The sequence below is a fragment of the Haliotis rubra genome, unplaced genomic scaffold, assembly GCF_003918875.1.
Source record: "Haliotis rubra isolate DU_JTF1 unplaced genomic scaffold, ASM391887v1 Scf698, whole genome shotgun sequence".
Lineage (NCBI taxonomy): Eukaryota > Metazoa > Mollusca > Gastropoda > Lepetellida > Haliotidae > Haliotis > Haliotis rubra.
Window position 1 is genome coordinate 464,113 of NW_025767410.1, and position 17,749 is coordinate 481,861.

Genomic DNA, 17,749 nt, shown 5'->3' on the forward strand with positions numbered 1-17,749 from the left:
CTTCTAAGGACGCTCCTCTTGCCTGCAGTAGTTGCAGCCCAAGCTAGCGCCGTTCCAGCGCTGACACCCTCGTTACCTAGCGCTGTCCCAGCGCTGACTTCTGCGTTTCCCAGTGCAGTTCCAGCGCCGCCGGCCATCTCACCTAGCTCTGACGTTGCTGGATTGTTGCATCAACCAGCACACCGATGCCGACGCCGTTATCAGACTACTGTATCCCCAAGAAGGCACCTGTTGTCTACGATGTCTGGAGAGGAGGATTTACAGCGTCAGTTTTTGGAAGAGTGTTCCCGACGCCAGGAAGCTGAGTGCTCCCATCGTTCTAAGCGATCTCGCTCTAGGTCTCCTCGATATCGTTCTAGGAGTCCTCGTCATAGTTCTGATGCTAATCATCGCCATCGTCGGTCTGATAGCAGGTCTCGCTCTCCCAGACGTTCCAATGATATGGAGAGGCGGTCCAGGTCACCGACTCGTGGGAGGCGCTACCGTTGGTCCCGTTCGAGGTTGCCTCCTTTTTGCCACTCGCTGCGACGACCACGTTCCCCTACAGTTATCTTTAGTGCTGTTTCTCAGCTGTCATCTGAGCACCCGACCCCTGCTGCTTCTGGCCAATGGTATAATGCTACTACCGTGTCCTGGGAGGACACTTAGGAGCGCTATTTTTCTCCCGATTATAACGAGGGGATGTTACAAGAGGAGGATGATGGGGGTACTTACCTCCCCATATCTGCTGTGTTTGACTGGATTGCCGACATGCTGCTGGATTGTCCTTCTCCCTCTTCAGGCTCTGACAACCCGAAAGCTATTCGGTCTTCTCCTGAGTTACTCCTCCCGCCTCACCCGATGGTGGCCGATGCTGTGTCCCCTTTGGATGCCGACTTTGCTAAACTGTCTCTCAATACTACTATTAAGGCTCCTAAGTCGCGCAAAGTGGACTACAAAATACATAGTTTGGATTTCAGTGATGGAGGCGCGGCTCATGATGAATCCCTCAAACGTTTATCGGGTTCTCCACAGTCTTCTTACCGAGTGCAGGACTCTAAGATGTTGGCTATTGACGCAGAGCTCAAGAGGGTAGTGGTTAGACTAGAGCATGTCATACCAAAAGTCGTTAAAATATGGTACTTGTTGGTCCCTGTCTGGCACTCAGCATTAATGGGTACAGCAAGGACTGGTCGCTTGGAGTTAGGTTCGATGGTATCTCAGTGGGCTAGCACTATAAAACCAGCTTCAGTCTGGGCTTGTACAAGCAGCCGCACATACCATGTCATATACCACAAAGTCCGCTAAAATATGACAAAAATTAGGGGAACCATTTGTTGGTACCCTCTGTCTGGCACTCAGCATTAACTGGGTACAGCTAAGGACTGATCCGACCATATACAAACAATCACACGGAGTGGTAATTAGCATGTGCTTTGACACCGGGCGTCAGGAGTAGGAACACAGGATTTAATTGAGACGATTTGAAATAACAGTAGAGCGAGCTGTATAAAATGTTTACAAACCGACATGAGTTTTCATCACAAGATGTTTGTATTCATGCTTACCCCTTGTAGAAGTTACGCCAATGATCAAGAAAGAAATCTCCTTTTGAAGAAAGACAAAACCCCAGACAGCACAACAAGAAGTATGCTGAGCAGAAGTTTGATGTGCTGAGATCAACTGACATCCTGAAGCGGTCTGCTTAGTGGTTGAGCCGCTCTCTACGACTGATTCCAATGCTTCAAGCTATCTGAGGTCTGGAACACTTTGCAAACATTTCTGACACACCACTTAGCGTGTTTGATGTTAATGACCATCAAAGACTTTTCAAGTTATAAATTATATATGTTATGATACACTTGATTGTACATTAGACGCCCACATGTTATTATGGAATTAGTTGTATGGAAACTGTAACATATTCAACATCCGGTCATAATGGCAGCTGATATGCGGTAAAACAAACGTGAGTTTTGTGCCAATGTGGTCATGAAATAGATGTGAAACTGTTTGCTTATGTGATTATATATGTATGTTATGCCATCTATGAATGTTAATAAATGAAACCAAGTATGTATTGTTAGTATTTCTTATTTCTGTGAATATTTTTACATAACGATGAAGATAACTAGATCTACCATTTCTAATGTATGCATGCAACAGTATGACGATCATGACATTTAGTAAACATTGATATTTTCACACAAATACATTAATCCGACATTTTCATTAATCCGACATTTTCGTTAATCCGACATATTTCTCTGCAACCACAAGTGTCGGATTAACGAGAGAGTTGACTGAAATATTCTCAAGCACGACGTAAAACCCAATTTCACCTCACCTCACCTCCTTGAGCCTTGCTCTTGCAAGGAAGAGTTAAAAAAAAGGCTTTTGAGAGCCCCTTTCGTGTCTCGCTTCCTCTTTGATGACCGGATTCCGGACGTTTATAAGGAGCACACGGAGCTTACTAATACTGAGGTGTCCCTGTCTACTTTGGAAACTATGAGTTCAGCCTTTCGTGGCAAGTCGTCTACAAGGGGTAGAGGGAAGCGCTGTTACGTCCCGAGAAGAGACTCCGTCCGTAGCGCCTTTGGCAGAGGACCTGGCAGGCCCGACCCCGATTTTCAGCGCCGTCAGCAGGACTGTCCCCGGGAGTCTGCTTCGACGCCCGCCCGGCAGGGGAAGCTCTTACTCAGGTCGCTGAAGTTTGGAACCGACACGAGCGGGAACTCCCGCCCCCAGCCGTGCCGGTTCATCCTACTCCAGTAGGCGGGAAACTGGGAATCTTCTGGCCCAATTGGACAGTCCTAGAAGATCCGTTTGTGACCAACATTCTCAAGACTGGTTACAAGCTGCCAATTGCCGTGTTGCCGCCTCTGACTACAACGCCCCAGTCACGCGTGTATGCTTCAGACCAACAGTTACTGCTAGCAGACAACATTCAGACTCTGTTAGACAAACAAGCTTGTCCGACTCGATTTCATCTGTACGGTTGGATCATCTGCAAAAGGCACTGAAGGCCAAGGGCTTCTCCACGGGTGTAGCCAAGGTTATTGCTCGTGCTCATCGAGTCGCCACAAGATCACTCTATGATGATAAGTGGACTTCCTTTGAGAAGTTTTGTTCACAGAAGTCCAAGGACCCGTTGAAAACTTCTCCTCAGTTTATAGCAGAGTTCCTACTTTTCCTTCGGAAGTCCCGGCGTCTCAAGGGCAACAATATAGGAACTTATTTATCGGCTCTTAACTCTGTTTTGGTGGTCAAGTGCCTGTACACTCTGTTCCTGTGCATTCGTCGATACTTGAGGCAGCCATTCTAGAGAATGGCGAATCAATGACTGTCTGATCTCTTTTAAGCGGAGCTTGAGGTAATATGCATAAGACCTATGGTAAGGTAAGTATTTAAATATCTAAAATATTTAGATTTTAATAATATTCATCTTCCACAAAAGATAATCCATCTTTAAAGCAAAAAGGGCAGAGTCGCTTTAAATATTCAGTACCATCGTAACGGCTTGTTTCTGCTGCTAGTCCATAATTACAACATCTAAATCTTGCGACAACAGACCTAATACAAATATGAAAATCTAATGATAGATACAATTCAACAGTTAGTCATGATTTAAACTGCTTAATACTTTTATACTATTTTGGTCCTCTTGAAGTAAGTTGGTGCTCTTGTGGTATGTTGGTCCTCAGAAGTAAGTTGGTCCTATTAAAGTTAGTTGATCATCTTGAAGTAAGTTGGTGTTCTTATAGTATGTTGATCCTCTTATGGTAAGTTGGTCTTCTTATAGAAAGATGGTCTTTTTGAAGTAAGTTCGTCCTCTTATAGTAAGTTGGTCTTCTTATAGAAAGTAAGTTGGTCATCTTGAGAAAGTTGGTCCTATTAAAGTTAGTTGTTCCTCAGGAAGTAAGTTGGTGCTCTTACACTAAGTTACAGTAAGTTGGTCCTATTGAAGTATGTTGGTCTTCTTATAGAAAGATGGTCATCTTGAAGTAATTTGGTCCTCTTGGAGTGAGTTGGTCCTCTTGGAGTGATTAGTCTTTTGAGCTCATTAGGCATCATCGATCATGTTGAAATAGCAGTCTGTCAGAGTGTGTAATGTTACAATGTCCCAGTTAGACATTTTGTTTTTTTGCAGCCTGAAGGAAGATGGGAAAAGATGGCTAAAATATTTTGGGAGTTCTGGAGCTGACAACTTGCAGTTCCGTGATGGCTTCCTAATGATTGGCCAGAAGGGGCTGAAGGAGGGCCATGCCATTGAATATGTGAGTTGGTGTACACTGATCTGTTGAATTTCTGGCTGGTACCTGTCAACAGGGTGGTCCAGTTATGTGAGCTGCTGCAGTTTGTCATTGCATCCCTTGGGGACCGCCTCCGCAGTGTAGTGGTTAGAGCGTCTGCCCGGAGAGCGGAAGGTCGCGGGTTTCGATCCCCAACCGCGTCATACCAAAAGACGTTAAAATATGGTACTTGTTGGCCCCTGCCTGGCGCTCGGCATTAATGGGTACATCAAGGACTGGTCGGCTGGGAGTCAGTATAATGTGTCTGAGTTGGGTATTCATGCTTCACTGCGGCATGGTATCTCAGTGGGCTAGCACTATAAAACCAGCTTCAGTCTGGGCTAGTACAAGCAGCCGCACATACACATGCATGCACGTCGTCATATGAGCGAAATATTCTCAAGCACGACGTTAAACCCAATTTCACCTCACCTCACCGCATCCCTTGGGCTTGCCAGAAATCCTTTATCGTGGGTTGGAATCTTCGTTCGCCCGAATCTGAGGCCTGTCAGCTTCATATCCATGATTGTGGGTTTCAGCAGAGGGGTACAGGCGGTGGTGTAGCCTAGTGGTTAAATCGTTCGCTCATCACGCCGAAGACACAGGTTCAGTTCCCCACATGATTACAATGTGTGAAGCCCATTTCCGGTGTCCCCCGCATGATATTGCTGGAATATTGCTAAAATATTGCTAAAAGCATCGTAAAAATGAACTCACTCACTTAGTCAGCAGAGTTGTAAATGTCTGAGACATCATCCTCCTCTCACTCATTAAGCTAACACACGGTGATATACCTGGAATACTGCTTTAAGCTGCATTAAGCCCCTTTACTCACCTGTCCACCAAGTTTCTCCAACTGTTTCATGACATGTCAAAAGCCCAGCTCACTGTTATCCCTATAGAGTGTATATGAAAGGCGGTATATCCCTTGCAGGTTGTGAAGAGAAAGAACAATCAAGACTTCTCGGATGTCATGGAGAAAGCAGGTTGTTTTTCTCTGCCAAGTAAGTGAACACCTTGATATGTTTATGTTAAACCTCTTCAGTTCTGTTCTGTTCTACTCAAGTGCTGGTACACAGTTCGTATGTCACTGAAAGGGCGGTAGGGTAGCTTAGTGGTTAAAGCGTTTGCTCGTCATGCCGAAGACCCGGGTTCGATTGCCAACATGGGTACAATGTGTGAAGCCCATTTCACGTTTTCCCTGTCGTGTTATTGCTGGAATATTGCCAAAATCGGCGTAAAACTAAAACTCACTATGTCACTGAAAACCTTCCACTCATTAGCTGTATTTAGAATACAGGATGGTCTTTGAAATTTGATCCTATAGTATTTGAATCTTGGGAACCTCAAATCTTTACCTTTTAATGTCAGGACGATGAAAAGGACCCCTTGATTGCCAGGCCTAATTTCTTATACTGATTGCTTGTGAAGATCCAGGTTACAATTGTTCAGCAGTCCATGCTTGTCGTTAAGAGGCGACTAACGGGATCGGGTGGTCAGGCTTGCTTACTTTGTTGACACATGTCATTGTGTCAAAGTTGTGTAGGTCGATGATCACGCTGTTGACCACTGGATATGTCTGGATTAATTTCATACTGTTGCTATTTAGCTGTAATATTGCTGAGTGTGGCGTTAAACAACAAACACGCAAACAAATACACTGGTTAATGAGCTAACAATGAAATGTCTGCAGAGTTGAATGAAACACAAAACATACCAGCTGACAGACATGAGATCACCAAAATACTGACAGAATGGCTATTAAGCCTACACCCACTAATCTGGGGGTTTATTTCACCCATGTGGTCAGCATCAGCCACATGCATCCATGTGGACTTTCCACATCATATGAGGGGCAGTGGAGTGGTAAAAGCATTTGCTCGTCACGCTGAAGACCCGGGTTTGATTCCCCACATGGGTACAATGTGTGAAGCCCATTTCTGGTGTCCCCTGTCATGATATTGCTGAAAAATTGCTAAAAGTGACGTAAAACCATACTCACTCACTCACTCACTCACTCCACATCAGGGACGGGGGGTAGCGTGAGTGGTTAAAGTTGCCTGCTTGTCAGGCTGAAGACCCGGGTTTGATTCCCCACATGGGTACAATGTGTGAAGCCCATTTCTGGTGTCCCCTGTCATGATATTGCTGAAAAATTGCTAAAAGTGACGTAAAAGCATTCTCACTCACTCCACATCATGTGTAACATGTCATATTTGGAACTACACCTCTTTCTAATCCCAGATGGAACCCTAGAATCTGAACTTTACTGTGAATATGTTATCCTAAGTTAACATATGTTACTTTTGACCACTTTCTAAATGGCATTGTGTATTTATTTACACCGATGTGACTGAAGCACTGTGTGTGTGATACCTGGTGGTTGCAGTGGGGCCTAAGCGAGACCTACAGCAGCTGTTGCCACAGGTGATTCACCAGAAGGAGATGCAGCTGGGTCCGTCCATCGCCAACTGTGGGGTGCCGGAGTCCTGCGGACCACACTCCTTCCCTGTCAGCGTCTTCTCGGGGGAGGGAAACAAGATTCAGCCAGAGATTTGCATCAGTGGCCATCTGTGAGTGTCAAGTCAGTAGAAGAGAACCCTCGCTTATAACAGACTGGAGGGGGCGGTGGGGTAGCCTAGTGGTTAAAGCGTTGGCTCGTCACGCCGAAGACCCGGGTTCGAATCCCCACATGAGTACAATGTGTGAAGCCCATTTCTGGTGTCCCCAACCGTGATATTGCTTGAATATTGCTAAAAGCGGCGTAAAACCAAACTCAGTCAGTCAGTAGAACAGACTGGAACTGAACTGTGTTAGATGTCACTGTCTGAGTCTTTGAATGATTCTTTGATCAGCATTCTCGGTTGGTGAACAAAAATGAAACATGCAACTTTATGGATGACAACTTCTTGTTTATTGCATAGAGCGACATTTTCGATGTAAATTCTTTCACCATTATTTAGCTAAAAGTGACTACAACCAAATGATGAGAAGTATATAAGCCCAGTGTGTTTGTTGTTCTTAGTCCCCATCTGGCCCCTCCTAATTATGTACCAGTTGTTATTCAAGTACATGTTGTTAATGTCAATCTGCTGTTTGTCAAAACATACTATGTATATATACTTCTCATCATTCACTCATCAGCTGAGCTGTAATTTTTCCAATTGCTGTCATAAATCTGTTGTTTTTGCCTTTTCTGATTGTGATATTTCAATGTTGAGTACAAAGTTCTTTTGATATATCTGTTCGTTCCAAGCACATGCCTATGTCATGTCTCATACAGATCTTGTTTTACTCCACCCGAAGGTCCGGGTTTAGAATATTTGTAAAACTAAACTCACTCACTCACTCACTCACTTCACTCACTCACTCACTCACTCACTCACTCACTCACTCACTCACTCACTCACTCACTCACTCACTCACTCACTCACTCACTCACTCACTCACTCACTCACTCACTCACTCACTCACTCACTCACTCACTCACTCACTCACTCACTCACTCACTCACTCACTCACTCACTCACTCACTCACTCACTCACTCACTTCCACGTTTTACTCCTGTTCCAAATCATGAAAGTTAAGGGACTGTTTATAATGTATGGCTACTGGGGGTGATGGAGAAGCATTTTTATGGAGAAGCATGTGCAATGTGAATGCCACCTGCTAAAATTTATTTTCGGAGTAAGTGACCCCCACTGCATGTCATGTACAAAAATCAATGGAACAACCCCCCACCCCTCCCATAATTTTTCAATATTTTTATGAACAAAATTAATGACCCCCCACTTAGTACATGTGTACAATGTGTACCCTACCTCCCAAGAACTAAATGGGTGACAAGACACACACACACACACACAATTCATCATCACCCCCCTAGCCCTAATAAGGACTGTTACTTCTGCAGGATGATGACAGAGAATCTGAACAATGGAGGCCGTGGGTTTAACGTCATCGTTGTTGACCCAGACACTGGTGTTCCTAAGATGATGTCACGAGTGGACACCTACACGTATGGTAAGATTTTTCTGTGGTTTCCATGGTTACAGGGTGAAGAGGGTCGCACTCAGATTGACCTAGATGCTTGTGGACTAGGATGTCTCATTTGTCATGATGAATTTGCTGGAAGTCACAATACAGTTAAAAGGACTGTATGTGAATGACTGTGGAGCACAGCGGTGTAGTGGTTAGCATGCTGGCCTCTCACGCCAAAGGCCTGGGTTCGAATCCCGGTGGAGACACCAAAATTTGTGACCTGGGTCTCATACTGTGTTGTGTCCTTGGGCAAGGCACTTCATCCACATTGCACGGACCTATACGGTCGCGCGAAGCGCTTAGTAGCAGCTTTGAAAGTACAATTCCGTCAGGGTAATAATGTAACGCCGGAGAGCAGCATCGTGCTGGATTCTAGGTGCAAAAATTAACATTATTATTATTATTATTATTATTAATGACTAGGGATTGAAATGAAATGGAATCATTCCAGTAATTTGAATCTAGGACCCCTGAACTTTTCAGAGGTGACAAGGTGAATTCATGCTGCTTATAAATCACATTGCAGAAAACATGATTTTGACCCTGGCCTCCATGCCTCCATGCCTCCATGCCTCCATGCCTGCCTTTGATGATACTTGTTCTGCTCCTCTTCCTTTTACTGCCTCCGTGGTGTAGTGGTTAGAGCATTCGTCCCCTGAGGGCGGAAGGTCGCGGGTTCGATCCCCGACCGCGTCATACCAAAAGATGTTAAAATAGGGCACTAGTTAGTCCCTGCCTGGTGCTAATTTAATGGGTACAAGGACTGGTCGGCTGGGAGTCAGTATAATGTGTCTGAGTGGGGTATTCATGCTTAGCTGCGACATGGTATCTTAGTGAGATAGCACTATAAATCAGCTTAAGTCTGGGCTAGTACAAGCAGCCACACATACACATGCATGCACGTCGTCATATTAGGGAAATATTCTTAAGTGTGACGTTAAACCCAATTTCACCTCACCTCACCTCCTCTTCCTTTTACAGACAGCACAGACTTGGAGATACTACTGGAATCACTGGCAGACAGGGATATCATCATCTCCCTTGTTGCAGACGACGGCGCTAAGAAGTAATAATCTTTACAAACCATCTATTTTACTGAATATTTTTATGATATGTAATCATATTAAGTGAAATCTTGCTTAGCGATTTTTAACCAGAGTCAGTCACTCACTCACTGTCTCATATGATATTCTGGGTCAGAAAAGGCTCCCACATCACTTGTCTCCCTAAGGCAGGAAAGACCCTTGCCTATCATGGTTGTTTTATACAGGAGAGAAGTTTACAGGTAGCCATGGACTGTTGCTGATGGCATCATACATCAGAAACTGTTTTTTTGTTGTTGTTTTTTGTTGTTGCTTGTTTAACGCTGCACTCAGCAATATTCCAGCTATATGGCGGCGGTCTGTAAATAATCGAGTCTGGACTACACAATCCAGTGATCAACAGCATGAGCATCGATCTGCGCAATTGGGAATCGATGACATGTGTCAACCAAGTCAGCGATCCTGACCCCCCGATCCCGATAGTTTGCCTCTTATGACAAGCATGGGTTACTGAAGATCAATTCTGACCCGGATCTTCAAGGGTCCATCAGAAACTCACTGATTCTCCTTGTTGCAGACTGGGTTATATGGCCAGGGAGTTGCTGAACCAGATGGGGAGCGGACTCATACAGAACCTCCGCTTCAGAGATGTCTGGTACTTTGTAGGACAGAAGGGCATTGAGGGATTCACCCAGCTGGAGCAGGTGAGCACCCAGACACTTGTAGCAGCCTGTTTTTCAGCATCACACTCTCTGCATACTCTGTCATTGGAAGGATTTGTTCTCTCTATGTTTATGTTTGTTTGTTGTTTAACACCGCACGCAGCAATACTCCAGCTATATGGTGGCAGTCTGTAAATAATCGAGTCTATACCAGACAATCCAGTGATCAACATCATGAGCATCGATCTACACTGTTGGGAACCGATGACATGTGTCAACCAAGTCAGCAAGCCTGACCACCTGATCCCGTTAGTTGCTTCTTACGACAAGCATGGGTTATTGAAGTCTAATTCTAACCCGAATCTTCACGGGTCAATATTGTAGAAACATTGCTAAATGGGACATAAAACAAGTTTGAACTATATTCCAGGTTGCTGTCCCAGTGTGAGTATGTGTTCATAGGTTTCTGATGATGAGTATTAACTCTGAAGTGGGCAATGGTCAGTTTGTTTTCAATGTTATCTGCTATTTTTATCGCCACAGTAATGTGGGGGGATATAGTCGACGCCTTATCCGTCTGTCTGTCTGTCCGTCTGTCCATTTTTATTTTGTTTCCGGAGCATAACTCGAAAACCGTTCAATATCTTTCTTCAAGACTTGGTAGATATATCAACCATAAGCTAAAGTGGTGCCTTTTGCTATTTACAGATTTTTGGCATTTTTATTTTTCTTGGTTTCCATGGAAACGAGTTGAACTTAATCCCAAAAGGGAGGGGTGGACTTCGTTTCCGGAGCACAACTCGAAAACTTCTAAATATCTTTCAGCAAAACTTGGCAGAGATGTGAGGCAGATCCTAAAGTGGTGCCTTTAGCTGTTTGCAGATTTTTGTCATTTTTATTTTTCCCGGTTTCCATGGAAACGATTCAGGCTAACCCCAAAAGGGAAATATGGCCTTCGTTTCCGGAGCACAACTCAAAAACTGATCAATATTTTTCAGCAAAAATTGGTAGTTATATCAAACAGAACCTAGAGTGATGCCTTTTGCTACTTGCAGGTATTTGCATTTACAATTTTTTTGGTTTCCATGGAAACGATTCAGACTTCGTCTCAAAAGGGAGAGGTGGGCTTCGTTTCCGGAGCACAACTCGAAAACCGTTCAATATCTTTCATCAGAACTTGGCAGATATATGAGACAGATCTTGAAGTGGTGCCTTTTGCTATTTGCAGATTTTTTGCCATTTTTATCGATATAGTCGACGCCTCATCCGTCTGTCCTTAATCATTTTGTTTCTGGAGCATAACTCAAAAACCGTTCAATATTTTTAAAAAAAAGACCTGGTAGATATATCAAACAAACCCTAAAGTAGTGCCTTTTGCTATTTACAGACTTTTGTGATTTTGTTACAATTTTTTTGGTTTCCATGGAAACGATTCGGACTTAGTCTCAAAAGGGAGAGGTGGGCTTCGTTTCGGAGCACAACTCGGAAACCGTTCAATATCTTTCTGCAAGACTTGGTAAATATATCAAACAGAACCTAAAGTAGTGCCTTTTGCTATTTGCAGGTTTTTGTCATTTTTATTTTTCTTGGTTTGCATGGAAATGATTCGGACTTAGTCTCAAAAGGGAGGGTGGGTTTCGTTTTGAAAACCGTTCAATATCTTTCTACAAGACTTGACAGATATATATAAAAAGATCTTGAATTATTGACTTTTGCTATTTGCAGGTTTTTGTCATTTTTATTTTTCTTGTCCCCAAAAAATCAAGTTAGACTTTAAGTAATTGTCAGTTGATTTGTATTTTCAAATTTATGGGGGCCGGGGAGATTTGTCATCTTCTGATGACTCTTGTTTGTTTTGTTATGCATTTAATCAGTTAAAATTTGAAGGTTAATTTTTACTGTTCGTTTTTCAATTTTCTCTCTTGGTTTCTTTGATCTAGCAAAGATGGATCATAAATAAATTGTAACTATGTTTTTATCATTTTGATGAGGGACAATGGAGTAGCCTAGTGGTTAAAGAGTTCGCTCATCATGCCAAAGAGCTGGGTTTGATTCCGCACATGTGTACAATGTGTGATGGTGTCCCCTGCCGTGATATTGCTGAAATATTGTAAAATCGGCGTAAAACCATACTCACTCATCCATTTTGATGAAGACGTGGTTCACATGGATTTCAACTTTGTTGAATTCATGATCTGTTTGACATGCCTCTTCATGAACTATCATTCCTTTCTTGTTTTTGAATTTATGTTATTACATTGTTTTCTATGGTCATGTTGAAAGGCTGTTGGAGTAGGGGTAGTAACATGATGCTCAAACAACTGGGGGTAGTAACGTGGTGCTCAAAACAACTGGGGGTAGTAACATGGTGCTCAAAACAACTGGGGGTAGTAACATGGTGCTAAAAACTATTGGGGGTAGTAACATGGTGCTCAAAACAACTGGAGTAGTTACATGGTGCTCAAAACAACTGGGGGTAGTAACATGGTGCTCAAAGCAACTGGGGGTAGTAACATGGTGCTCAAAACTACTGGGGGTAGTTACATGGTGCTCAAAACAACTGGTGGTAGTTACATGGTGCTCAAAGCAACTGGGGGTAGTAACATGGTGCTCAAAACTACTGGGGGTAGTTACATGGTGCTCAAAACAACTGGGGGTAGTAACATGGTGCTCAAAACTACTGGGGGTAGTTACAGTGTGCTCAAAACAACTGGGGGTAGTAACATGGTGCTCAAAACAACTGGTGGTAGTTACATGGTGCTCAAAACAACTGGGGGTCGTTACATGGTGCTCAAAACAACTGGTGGTAGTAACATGGTGCTCAAAGCTACTGGGGGTAGTTACGATGGTGCTCAAAACAACTTGGGGTAGTTACATGGTGCTCAAAACAACTGGGGATAGTTACATGGTGCTCAAAACTACTGGTGGTAGTTACATGGTGCTCAAAACAACTGGGGGTAGTAACATGATGCTCAAAACAACTGGGGGTAGTAACATGGTGCTCAAAACAACTGGTGGTAGTTACATGGTGCTCAAAACAACTGGGGGTAGTTACATGGTGCTCAAAACAACTGGTGGTAGTTACATGGTGCTCAAAACAACTGGGGTAGTAACATGGTGCTCAAAACTACTGGTGGTAGTTACATGGTGCTCAAAACAACTGGTGGTAGTTACATGGTGCTCAAAACAACTTGGGGTAGTTACATGGTGCTCAAAACTATTGGAGATAGTAACATGGTGCTCAAAACTACTGGGGGTAGTTATATGGTGCTCAAGACAACTGGGGGTAGTAACATGGTGCTCAAAACAACTGGGGGTAGTTACATGGTGCTCAAAACAACTTGGGGTAGTTACATGGTGCTCAAAACAACTTGGGGTAGTTACATGGTGCTCAAAACTATTGGAGATAGTAACATGGTGCTCAAAACTACAGGGGGTAGCTCAAAACTACTGGAAGCATGAATATCACCAGAAGTAGAGGATGCAATGTGTACGTGAGACAGGCTCCTGTTAGATGTGCAAATGACTACCTAACAGGGGTCACTCTCACTGTCCACACACCACCAAGTTTCTGCATGTTTTAATGCCGTTGGCTTATCCATCTACTATCTGTTCACTCATGATTAGAAAGTAGGCTTGACATGACCTATGGAGTTGTCTTCTGGATTTCCCGAAGAGTTATCTTACTGGAATAAAAAACCTGATTATAATGACGTAGATTAAAATCCCACCGAGTGTGTCCGCCTTATGATATATGTGATGTCTATTTTCAGATCAGCTATGCAGGATTTGAAGGTGAATGGCCAAGGGCTGTGAAGAAATCATTCTGTGTTCCCAGAAAACGTAAGATTTGAAGTCTTCTAGTCTATTATATTGACATGTTTACTAATATAGTGTTTGTGGTCATCATCTCCAGGTATGGTGAGGGGCGGTGGGGTAGCTGAGTGGTTAAAGCGCTTGCTCGGCACGCCAAAGACCCGAGTTTGATTCCCCACATGGGTACAACGTGTGAAACCTGTTTCTGGTGTCCCCTGCTGTGATGTTGCTGGAATACATTTGCGGCATAAAACCATACTTGATTGATGGCCATGGTATAAGGCTCATATGTTTTCTCTGACCCAGCGTGGATTATTTACAGATTGCTGTGATATAGCTGGCCTATTGCTTCCTACTGAGTAAAGAAATAACTCAGCAAATTCTGCTTGGATTACGGCTATGCCTGGTGGTGGATTGTGCTGTCTCCATGGAAACAACAACTTCTATTATAACCTTGTCTGCAGGGTGTCATTGTTGCCTTGGCTGATGGTTGCTCACATTATGCTTGGATTACGGCTATGCCTGGTGTGGGATTGTGCTGTCTCCATGGAAACAACAACTTCTATTATAACCTTGTCTGCAGGGTGTCATTGTTGACTTGGCTGATGGCTCACATTATGGACATTTAATTGTCTGGTTGATTGTGATGTGAATGTAATTCCTGTCAATACAATGCCTGGCTGCTGTTACCATATTCCAGCATACTTTCATTTGTGGATGGGATGGGTAGTCTAGTGGTTAAAGCTTTCGCTCGTCAAGCCGAAGACCCAGGTTCGATTCCCCACAAGGGTACAATGTGTGAAGCCCATTTCTGGTGTCCCCCGCTGTGATGTTGCTGGAATATTGCTAAAAGCAGCGTAGAACCTTACTCACTTTACTGCAGCCCATATCCTAGAGACCTCCTCTGATTTGTGTGTTATTTCCTCCAGTTAAAGGTCAGAAGATTGTCCCGGATCCTGATGTTTACCGAAATGATGGCAGGAGGGAGTTTTGTAAGAAATATGACGGATACCCAGAGTTCTGTGACCGTAAGTGGCCAACTATTGATGCATTGAAATCATAAAAATTTGTTGACAACATGTCAGTTTAATATTTTCACTGCAGGTCATATCACCCTCGGTATAAACAATTATCAGTGAAATGTTGGTTTAATGTGGTGAAGAATGCAGGTGTTATAACAACTTAATTATTGACTTGAGTTACCTCCCTTGCATTTTGTTTGGGTTTGTTACCTCCCTTCCATTATGTTTGGTGTATTGATTCTTCATGAATTCCAGATGTGTTATGAAATTCTGTGTGTGGATATTATAAGGGTAATGCTATTTTTGAGGGCATTATCATTTGCAGAAGCCCGAGGTCTTCCATTAACTGCCCGACGATGGAGGGCAGTTGTAAAAGACCGAGGGCTTCTGCAAATGATAATGTCCTTAAAAAATAGCATTACCGTTATTATTGCTAAAATACATGGAATTTGTGTTGAAAAGAAAAAGGAAACAATGAAGGAATTTGACTGTAAGTTCACTCAAAACCAACTTCTGACGGGGTTGACTGCCCGAATGCAATTACGTCATCAAACAATTCAAGTGACATCACAACAGAAAGTGACGATATTCGACGTTGGCCTTTGACAAGACCATAGCCTGCAACATGTCAAACTATGTCAGTGTTCGGTTTGGGTCCAACAACAATGTTAATAGTGCAATTGTTAAGGTTAGCACCAGCAAGAAAGCCAACATTACCGCTATTTAAAGCAGGAATTCGGGTTGCTTTGACTTGTTTGACCCAGAATATCTAAAGCCAATGTCGAAGGAACCGTAAGCTCACTCACCAACTATGACATCACTTGACAACAGAACTGATAGTGGCTGTCGTTAAGGTTGAGCAGTCCAATATCAGTTGCAGCGGCCCACTAATTTCTGATAATAGGAGGGCCGTTTCATAATAATTCCATGTATTTTGGCTATAATGGATGGTAATGACGATGGTTTTACGTTTTCTAGTATAAATTAACTGATGTTGAGTAGATGTTACTAGATGTCCAGTGTTGAATGTAAATATATGGGTGTTGTATGTTTTTGCAGTACATATCATTGGAATAAGTATTTTTCTTGCAGCTACCCATGTGGATGATTTCCTGAAGCCAGTAGGAGTTGTGGACAAAGCACTACAAAACCATCGCATCTTCTCCACACCCATTATTGTGGTGCCAGGTGGGTAACAGAACAACTTCTCCCTGTCATTTTGTTTTTTTAGATAAAATCTTGGTACAAAAAAAATCATTAAGATTTACTGGAAGGATTTACATATCACAAAATACATTTCAACCAAGCCAGAGGTTATTTGATGATGTATTATGTTCCCGCTTGACATAGGTGGACTACTTTGAAGATCCTGGTTAGAATTGATCTTCAGTAACCCATGCTTGTCGAAGAGGCAGCGTGGATCGGGTGGTCAGGCATCGCTAACTTCATACAACATGTCATTGTATCCCATGTGCATGGATTGATGCTCGTGCTTTTTTGATCACCAGATTATCTGGCCCAGACTCGATTATTTACAAACTGACGCCATATAGTTGGAATATTGCGATGTTAAACAACAAACAAAGAAGCACCAAATGTCCTAAACAACAAACAAAGAAACACAAAATGTCCTGTATGGTTCAACTTGGCCACGCTGAAACATTCGAATCCCCACATGGGTACTAGCCCATTGTTCATGTTCATTTTGAATATTGCTAAAAGCGGCGAAACCAAACTCAGTCAGTCATTTTGAAACAAAAGCCATACATTGTCCCATGTTCGCTGACACTAGCTGTTTGTTGTCAGGGTTGAACCACAATGCTCTGGTACGGACTCTGGAGACGACGCTGATGCAGCCGGGGATGAAACCAGACATGGTGGCTGTGAGTAGATCTACAGATTATAGCTCCTCACACAGATCTCTGGACAGTACATATAGTCTACATGGGTTTGAACTGATGATTGAAGGATTTGTTTGCTTTTAACATGTGACTAGTCTGTACATGGGTTTTAGCTCATGCTATCTATCACTGGTTCTTGTGGCGTGGATTCTGGACCACAAAGGGATTTCAAGTTGGCAGTAACACCCATTTTTTTGGACACAATTTTCAGACCACTTTTATATCATGACTGTTCTGTTCAAAATTAATGACAACTTTTAACAAGTTGAAACATTGCATGTGCGGCTTTTTGCCTTCAGGGTTGATTGATTGAAACATATTTTATTCAATTAAGAAACGGATTGGGCACAAGTTATCCAACTTAAATAAGCCCTCTCCACATAGTTACAAGTGTATATTATAAAAAAGTTCAACAAGAGGCAGACTTAGGGTATAGATATGTACAGACAGAGTTATTTAAGGGTTTGTAGGGAAGCATGGTGGTTAAATCGTCCACTCGTCACGTCATAGGCCAGGGTTCGATTCCCCATATGGGCTCAATGTGTGGAGCCCATTTCTGGTGTCCCCGGCCGTGATGTTGCTGGAATATTGCTAAAAGTGGCGTAGAACCCAACTCACTCACTCGCTCACTGTTTTGCCTGCAAGTGTAATTCATGATATGTTGGTGCAAGTAGTGCAAGTGTTGGCTGTATGTGTGCGTCCTCATCATCTTGACCATCTTGTTTCAGGTGATGTGGGATGAGAAATTTCCAGAACATGGAGATCTGGCTGATTTGTTTGGCTTCAGGAATGCCAGCTTGAAAAGCAGCGTGCAGTATTACGGTCAGTTTTACATTTTATTGATTAGTGAACATTCACCAGTAGATGTCCGCAAGTGCTGTCTCTCTGTAGTAAAAATATCAGACTGTGTTCCATGGGTCTTGAAATCCTGGTGCAAGTCTTGTTTTACAATGCAATTCAAATATTTATATGAATACACAATGTCATTTAGA

The 17,749-nt window shown here is 43.1% G+C and overlaps 1 protein-coding gene across 1 annotated transcript in view; it reads left to right on the plus strand.

Annotated features, from left to right (window-relative positions):
- Positions 1 to 17,749, plus strand: part of LOC124258549 (protein O-linked-mannose beta-1,2-N-acetylglucosaminyltransferase 1-like) — a 39,773-nt gene that overhangs the window by 7,930 nt on the left and 14,094 nt on the right. Inside the window, exons 9-19 of the mRNA XM_046692617.1 lie at positions 4,130 to 4,256; positions 5,206 to 5,275; positions 6,661 to 6,844; positions 8,186 to 8,295; positions 9,295 to 9,379; positions 9,934 to 10,060; positions 13,792 to 13,861; positions 14,764 to 14,862; positions 15,949 to 16,044; positions 16,663 to 16,739; positions 17,486 to 17,579. Of these exons, the coding sequence (XP_046548573.1) occupies positions 4,130 to 4,256; positions 5,206 to 5,275; positions 6,661 to 6,844; positions 8,186 to 8,295; positions 9,295 to 9,379; positions 9,934 to 10,060; positions 13,792 to 13,861; positions 14,764 to 14,862; positions 15,949 to 16,044; positions 16,663 to 16,739; positions 17,486 to 17,579 (1,139 nt within the window). The remainder of the gene's footprint in view (positions 1 to 4,129; positions 4,257 to 5,205; positions 5,276 to 6,660; positions 6,845 to 8,185; positions 8,296 to 9,294; positions 9,380 to 9,933; positions 10,061 to 13,791; positions 13,862 to 14,763; positions 14,863 to 15,948; positions 16,045 to 16,662; positions 16,740 to 17,485; positions 17,580 to 17,749) is intronic.